At 50.6% G+C, this 8,368-nt stretch overlaps 1 protein-coding gene across 1 annotated transcript; it reads left to right on the top strand.

Moving 5' to 3' along the window:
* Nucleotides 1–3,159: 3,159 nt before the first annotated feature.
* CEBPB (CCAAT enhancer binding protein beta) lies at nucleotides 3,160–8,355 on the top strand. Its single transcript, XM_027697338.1, has one exon. It carries the CDS (start codon nucleotides 3,427–3,429, stop codon nucleotides 4,399–4,401), a length of 975 nt encoding a protein of 324 aa, XP_027553139.1. The 5' UTR covers nucleotides 3,160–3,426; the 3' UTR covers nucleotides 4,402–8,355.
* Nucleotides 8,356–8,368: the final 13 nt, after the last annotated feature.

Raw genomic sequence — 8,368 nt, 5'->3', positions numbered from 1 at the left:
CCTTCTGATAAACACTTCAGTGTTTGAGCCATCACCACTAAACTAACAGCACCCCCCAAAACTGGTGTCATTCCAGGGACAGCTGCTGCAGACCTGGAGCGCATGAAATAGAAAGCTTGCAAGAAATCCTGGAAAAGAAGACAATTTCCAGGAAGAAAATGCTTTATTGTAGGTCTGAGCCTGGAGCTGGAAAGTTGTGGCTTCTACAGTACAAAAGGCAAACTGGAGAGCAGAATTTAATTCATGACAGAGATGAGCAGTGAGGATTACATTCTTCCCTCCACCTTTTCACCGCACTGGTCTCCTCCTGTTCCTCTCCTCATTTCTGTATTGTTTCACCCATGAATGTAGAGGAATCTGGGTGCTATTGCATCAGATTTTTTTTTTCCTCGAAAATGTTATGTTCTTACTGAGTAATTTGTGAGTTATGCTGTCTCCTTCCTCAGCTGAATAGTTCCGAAAAAAAAAAATCATGAAATCAGTAGTAGGAAGGAGCTTTTCACAGAAGTGCTGCTTTTCAGTCGAAAATGGCTCTTCTGGGAGACAAGCTGCAGAAGGGCTGCTGCCAGTGCCTGGATCCTTTCGCCAGGAATGTCTGCATCTCTTTTCCTATCTAAAGCGTCCCTGAGGAGTTTTTCCAGGACAATCATTAGCAGCCTCTGCACATCTGGCCAGGCCAAGCCAGGCACTCGCAGGGACAGCGCTCGGTGTGCCCAGACCTCCGCTCAATCCTGCGGTGCGAGCCCTGCTCTGCACCTGTTCCCATCTCGAAACCCCCACTTCTGGCCATGCATTTGTTATGACAAGTGCAGAAACAATTTAAAAGAGACCAGAGTTAGCTCAAAACCTGCTCGCCGAATGCTGAGGTTTTGGATAAGTGGTTAGTCCCGCCAACAAGGTTCCCATGAGAAGCTTAGAATGGATGTTGGCTACACGGGAGTGGATGTTGGGATTTGAGGTGAGCTGGAGGAAGTTTAAAGACATCCGGGCACAGCAGGGAGGTGAAGGGGAGAAGGGAAGGAGGGGACAAGCTGGGCATCCAACCTGAATTACCACCCAGCTGCCATGTGATGCCGGTGACTGCGGGATTACTCAGCACTGGCCGGGAAAGCAGGTGTGGGCCACACCATCCCTGATAGAATCTGTTTCACATGACAGTTGCACAGGCATTTTATTTTGTTAGGGGAGATCAGCCCAGGCAGGAATACAACTTTCTGCTGCAGAGCAGCACAGAATAGGGCAGAAATTCGAAGAGGGCAAATTCAGATCTCCAAAAATATCTTGAAAAGCTCTTCAGGAATTTTACCAACCAGCTTTAGCGTCTGATTTTAGCCAACGACTGGGCCAAGAGAGACCAACCGTGCACGTAGCAGGTCACCACGCAGGAGACCTTCTCCCTGTGGGTCCCTGAGACAGTTTGGAGGTAGGAAGCACATGAGACTGATTTTAACAGTTGGGTTGGAAGGGCCAGTTAGGGCAGCCACTGGATGTAACTGCCAGATCAGAATGCAGGATAAAGGTGCAGGATGAGGGAGTAAACAGCCAGAAGAACAAGCCCTGGCTCACTGCAACTTGCCAGTATTTGCACCCAATACAGATGTTTGTATTTATGAAGGTATGGGCTCCAACTACAACCTCCAGACCCAGCTCTCTGGCCAGGCCCAGCTCCAATTTAATCTCTGGTGCATTCACCAAAGATTAACTTGATAGATAAAGGTGGAACTAGAAATATTTGAAGCCTGAAAACCTGTTAGGGGGCTTTGGTTATGGAAAAAAAAATCCTATTAAAACACGAACAGAAAAAGCAAATAAAAAAAAAGTCCGATGATCCACTGAGTGATTCTTGAATTCTTCCTCTTTTCAGAGTTCTGAGGTTTGAACATTAAGAACAGTTGACTGTTTGAATCATATAATGCAATACCTGTTCCTCTGGCTTAACGTTACAATATTTCCCACACCGCAGGATTGCTTCACATTATTCTAAGAGGCAGTGTCATTTTCCCTGCAGTGCTGGGTCTTCTTTACTGAGGCGAGGACACTCCTACTTCCTTTAATTATATGTTTTGTTTTAAATTAATGTCCTTTATTCTGGGGATGAATCACCAGCTTGTAGACAGGTAAATGTGGGAGTAAGAGAGTGAAAATATAAGTTTGATTCCCAAGGTGGGTGTCTTTAATTAAAACGGACATCAAGATTCAGTCTTCCTTCCCAAACTTACCCCACAGATCGAAAAACTTTGGGCTCCACGTTCCCCTGCACGTCTCTCACTTTCCTGCTGAGCCACGTCCCGCCCGGTGGGTCCCCTTTGGTTTCATGTGCGGATCCCCTATCGCGTCTGTACCCTCACAGTTGCACCATGTCCTGCAAAGTAAATACGCCAAGACAAACGTTCAGGGCCCCGTCCCTGCACGAAGCGCTGGGGAGGGAGCGCTGGGTTCGCTGCACTGTGGATGTTCTCAGCGGCGAGGAGGGAGCCCGGAGCGGTGCCGTGCCCTGCTCCAGCTCCTCATCGCTCGGCCCAGGGCTCGCCGCTGGAAAGCGGCTCTGTGCACGTCCCTGGGGACACTTGTGCCTGCCAGTGGGATTTACCAAAGCAAGCACGGGATGGAGAGTAACGGGATCCGTCTTTGGTTTGCAGCTTTCCCCCTGCTTTGCCAAAAGAACTTGGAAAAATCTCTCCTGCCTTGATTTCCCCAAGGGTAAAACGAGACCCAGGAGGATCTGTGCCCAGTCCCGCTGCCAGCCCCGGGCAGTGCTCCGCTCTCCAGTGTCAGAGCGGAGCCCAGGCTGGCTCGGTGGGAGCAGCAGCAGAGCCCGGCACTCTCGTGTCCCCGAGGCCGAGCGCTGACCGCCGCTGTCCCCGCCGCTGTCCCCGCCGCTGTCCCCGCCGCTGTCCCCGCCGGACCTGGCCGCGGCCAGCCCCGACCTCCCGCACCTGCGGGCCCTCAGCCGCCCCTCCCTCCCTCCCTCCCTCGCCGGGTGTGTTGTGGGCGGCCCGGCGGGCACCGCACCGCACCGCACCGGCGCACCCGCCCCAGGAGCCTCCTCCGGGGCCGGGGCCAGCAGTTGCCGAGCGTGCGGCGTGGCAGGCGGCCAGGCGGTGACGCGCCTGTTGCTATGGGATCCACCGCCCCTATAAATAACTGAGGAAAGGAACTTTCCTAAGTCAGAGACTTTAGGACACGGGACCCAGAACCAGATGGTCCGGAGGAGACGCGCCAGCCCCCGCCGCAGCTGCCGGAGCGGTGAAGCCCCGCCGCGCCGCAGGGACTGATCCAGCCCGGGTGGGCAGCGCCGCGGGGCCGTGCCCACGCCAGGGACTGCGGCAGGGTCTGGAGCCCCCCACCCCGACGGCGGCAGCTTGACCCTCTGCCGGGGGGGGCCCCCTGCGTCGTTTCCTCCTCCCCGCATCCCCCTTTGCTTTAATGCAACGCCTGGTGGCCTGGGACGCAGCATGCCTCCCCATCCAGCCGCCCGCCTTTAAATCCATGGAAGTGGCTAATTTCTATTACGAGGCGGACTGTCTGGCTGCTCTCAACAAGCTGCACCCGCGGGCGGCCGGGGGCCGCTCCATGACCGAGCTCACCGTCGGGGACCACGAGCGAGCCATCGACTTCAGCCCGTACCTGGAGCCCTTGGCATCGCAGCCGCCGCCTCCCGCGGCAGCAGCAGGGGGCAACTTTGAGCCTCCGTGCAGCAGCGGCGCCGGCCAAGATTTCCTTTCCGATCTCTTCGCCGAGGACTATAAAGGCAGCGGCGGCAGCAAGAAGCCCGACTACACCTACATCAGCCTCGCCCGGCACAGCCACCCCTGCGCCAGCCAGAGCCACAAGCCGGGGGGGCTGCCGGGCTGCTTCCCGCCCCAGATCGTGGAAACCAAAGTGGAGCCGGTCTTCGAGACCCTGGACTCTTGCAAAGGGCCCCGTAAGGAAGAAGGGGGCGCCGGGCCGGGACCGGGGGGCATGTCCTCGCCCTACGGCAGCACCGTGCGCTCCTACCTGGGTTACCAGTCGGTGCCGAGCGGCAGCAGCGGGAACCTGTCCACCTCGTCCTCCTCCAGCCCCCCCGGCACCCCCAACCCCTCCGAGTCCTCCAAGTCCGCCGCTGCCGGCGGAGGCTACTCCGCCGCCCCGGCGGGCAAGAACAAGCCCAAGAAGTGCGTGGACAAGCACAGCGACGAGTACAAGCTCCGCCGGGAGAGGAACAACATCGCGGTGCGCAAGAGCCGCGACAAAGCCAAAATGCGCAACCTGGAGACGCAGCACAAAGTCTTGGAACTGACGGCCGAGAACGAGCGGCTGCAGAAGAAGGTGGAGCAGCTCTCCCGGGAGCTGAGCACCCTCAGGAACTTGTTCAAACAGCTGCCCGAGCCACTGCTCGCCTCCTCGCCTCGCTGCTGACCCCCGGCCGGGCGGCGGGGCGAGTGGAGCCGCCGATTCCCGGCCCCGCTCCGCGCTCCCGGGGCCGGGGCGAGGGGGGGCGAGAGCCCGCGGCGGGCGGGCGGGCGGGGTTGGTTTTAATTTGTGTTGTTGCTGTTGGATTATTTTTTGTGTGCGTGTGTGTCTTTACAGACATGTTGGCGGAAGGCTCCGCCGCCGCGCGGGTTCTGAGCGGGGTCCGGGGGCTGCGGGGGGCGGGCGGCGCGGGGGGACCCCGGCCCCGGCCCCGGGCGGGCTCTGCAGGCTGCTGGGCGCTGGGGTTATTTAAAAGAGCGAGAGGAGAGCAAGGGCAAAGTGATGCAATCCTTTAAGCATGGCTGGGAATGCTGTGTACATGATGCAATCTCGTGTAACTGTCAGTCATGGATTGAGTAATCTGTTAAAGATGTTCTTACAGTTTTTTTTATTATAAAGAATAATCTATTTCTATAAGAAAATACATATGTATATTTTGGGATCTATGCATTCTTGCTACATTTGAAGCATTAATGAACAATTTTAATAAACTTTATGACTAGGTTAAAAAAAAAGTAGCTTGTTTTATTTTGAGGGCACGTTTAAAGTTAGTTTAAACACAGGGTTGAAATTCCAGCTGATTCTGGCTCATTGCTGTGATCAGGGATAGGGATTTGTGTTGGTCTTTTAGCTTTCTCTGACTCAGAGAAAGGAAAAAAAATCAACAACCAAAACCAAAACCCTCAAGAGAAACCCAGCAAAGAGCAGAGCTGGAAGCTTTAGCCAGTTCTTGTTGCCTCATTTTATTTCCTCTAATCACTTGGTTTAGCTGCCGCTTGGGTGTTGTTTGGGGAGGAGGTGTTTGTGTTGGGGTTTTTTTTGCACTTCATGCTGTTCTGAACGTGTAGAGCAAGATGTGCTATCCAAACCATGACCAATCCTTGGCAAATAACACCAAGTCTGAAGTGGGAGGGAGGAGGAAAAAGTAAGGGAGGAAGCTTTAAATGAGTTTTTGTTTGTGTTTGGGGTTTTTTTCTTTACAGAGTTTCTATTCTCTATGATTCAGCATTTCTTATGTTTGTAGTTTACAGGAATAAACATGAGAAAGTAGCATTTCTGTTGGATGTCGGTAATTTCGGTCATTGCTCAGGAAGCTCCCATGAGACCCGGCCAGGTGAGAGGCTCCTGAACAACCCCCTTCCCTTTGCTCTTGAGACATTTTTCTAAAAACTGCAGATAGAATTCTCTGATGAGGAGTGTTTGCTTCTATCTGTGTGCGTTTTCTGGGGGCAAGTGATGGATAAGTGGGGGGTGGCAGAGGAGGAGGAAGTTTGTAGCAGGCCAGAACTTTGTTTTGGAGAGATCCAAGGCTCTGCCTGCTGCTGGAACACGTCAGCCCTGCTGGGGTTCCCAGCTCTGTTATTCCCCACTGTGTGCTGCCATGTCAAGGTCTGTAAGAAGTGAACAGTCTCAGGCTGGTTATGTGGAGGGAGTAGGGCAAATGATCACGTCTTACTCAGCATTTTCCATTTTCCTGTTAGGCCAAATTTAAACGTGAATTTTTTAGATCCCGATTCCCTGTGCCTGGTAAAGAAACTCCTTAACTGCCTGTGCTCTGACAGCTGAGCACAAAAGGGATTTCCAGTAGAAAGACAGTGGCCTTGAATTTGCTCCTATACATTCCAATACAAACAGCAGTGGGCTGCAGGACAGATCTGCAATTTGCTGCTTGTTTCTAGTCTTTCTTTAAGCAAAACATGTTTTCTACTGAAAGAACTGTTCTGCTTTGTTTGACTCTCAAGATCAGAGCCTCCTGCGGGCCCATCAGCTGGAGCTCTCCCTGACATTTGTTACACATTCCCTGTGCCCCCAGGAGCCGTGCAGTCGTGAGCAGGGCACTGTTGGTCCTGATACAGATTTCCCCTATTTGCTTTTTGATTTGTGCAGTGCACTTCAGCTGTTTTTATGAGACCCTAAAATAGATTTTCTTGGGTGAGCTCCTGCACCAGCATGACTCAAGTCCTTGCAGGCAAGATCAACGTTAGATCTTGTCTTGACTGTCCCTCGTGACAGTGATTACTCCAGCCTCCCGTGGCTGTTTATTCTACTATTTGTATAGTTACGAAACTTATCCACATCGTTAGATCCTATTTTCTTGTTGTGCTGTAGGCCATGCAATGTTACCCAAACTTACAAGCAGTGTTCTCAGTCAGAGCCCAGTGCTGTCGAGGGTGGAACTGCTGGAGGACTTAAGATGTCCTCAAATACTTTTATTTCTTGCTGTCTTTCTTTCTTGCTTTCTCTCTTGCTTTCTTTCTTGCTTTCTTGCTTGCTTGCTTAATAACAAAGCTTCCAACAAGAGTTCAGTTTGTGGGGGCTGGAAGGCAGGGTAGATTGAAAGATAAGATGTACTGAAGGTATTTATATCTGTTTAAATAATAGTCCAGTTTTGGAGATAGAGCTCTACCAGGCATGAAGGAGCTAATCCCCATCCTTAAACTCTGCCTGCCACGGTGCAGGAGAGCCAGGGCAGTGTTGCTGCAATTTAAAGAATGATGTTTAAATTACTGCTGTATTCCAATGTATCTCCTAATTAGGATTACAGATTTCTCCTTCAGGAGGAACCTTGTGCAGCAACGATTTTTTTTGTCAGAAAGATGCAGGTACAGACAGGAAAATTGAGGATACAAATGCACCAATTTTACACCAGTCTCACAAGGAATCTGTGAGAGAGTCAGAAAGAGAATTCCTGAATCCTTCATTCTTAATCTTGTATTACCCTCATAACTTACATTGTAGGAGCTTTGTAGTGCATGGAGGTCATGAAATACCCTGCTTTCTAAACCAGCATGTGAAAAAGCCCCTGTAATTAAAACATGTCCTAGAAAAAAATAGTCTGGAAAAAGTAGTTTGGAAATGAATCTGAGAAAATTCCAAGCATAAAGTAGGCAAAAGATTCCAAATACCTTCACTAATCGCAGTGGGGGAATTGGAAAATCCCTGTCCAAACAGTGGCTCAGCTCCAAATATTGATTTATAAGATTCTGCTGGCCGAGAGCAGGACTTGGGATGTCTGGGCTGGGCTCTGACAGGGTCTCCTGAGCTGCTCTTCCCAAAGCCACTCAGGGCAGCTTGTGGTGGGACTGTGCAGTCCATGTGCAGGCAAACCACGCAGGGAAGTGCAGGCACCAGAGATATGCTTTGAGTTTTATGGAAGTTTTTAAACAGCATTTCATTTGGGCTTTTTTTTTTTCCTTTCTTTTCAAATGTTGTGTTACACTGGCTGATTCCTACAGGTCATTCCTATTGCTACTAAAATAACAGAGTAGAAATCAGTCTGTAAGATCAAATCCATGGCACTGACATCCCTGTTCCAAAGCACCCGGCTCTGGGTTGTGTTTGAATTCAGCTCTGCTTAGTTCTTCAAAAGGAATCATATGTAGCATTTATAAAATATATTTAAGAATACAAGTATAGGTTTTTTTAGTGGTTTTTCAAATTATTACTCTCTGCTTATCTGCCCAGAGTGTAACCCTGTGCAGCTCTGACACTGATGTTGCTTTCCCACTTTTCCCACAGCCTTCCATTGGTAACTCTTGGAAGGTGCAAGAAAAATTATGTGTCTTTCTATACTAATTGTTCTTCCTCTGTCAAATAAAATCACCCAAATTGTACCCAAGGGCTATTGGATGGGAGACTTGATCACATTTGATAACAGTATGGTTTTGCCTCACTGAAATCCTGCAATAGCCCAAAATTAGAGCCCGAAAAAAAGCTTTGTGCACAAAGTTTACCTTTGCAGTTGAATTGTGAGAACAACTGTCATCGATGTGGGTGTGTGTAAAAACATGAAGTTACTCTCACACTGGTTTTCAAGCAATGTTTCATTAGCTGTGACCAGAATAAAATTCAATGCAACTCTGTATTTGCTTTAATAAAGAGAAAAGCTGTAAGGTCAAATTACATATCTTCT

The sequence above is a fragment of the Neopelma chrysocephalum genome, unplaced genomic scaffold (assembly GCF_003984885.1).
Source record: "Neopelma chrysocephalum unplaced genomic scaffold, ASM398488v2 Primary Assembly neopelma1_119, whole genome shotgun sequence".
Classification (NCBI taxonomy): Eukaryota; Metazoa; Chordata; class Aves; order Passeriformes; family Pipridae; genus Neopelma; species Neopelma chrysocephalum.
This window is presented reverse-complemented; position numbering and strand designations above follow the sequence as displayed.

What these genes read in the sequence shown, in the direction of transcription:
- CEBPB (XM_027697338.1), top strand. Translation starts at nt 3,427, where the DNA reads ATGCAACGCCTGGTGGCCTGGGACGCAGCATGCCTCCCCATCCAGCCG.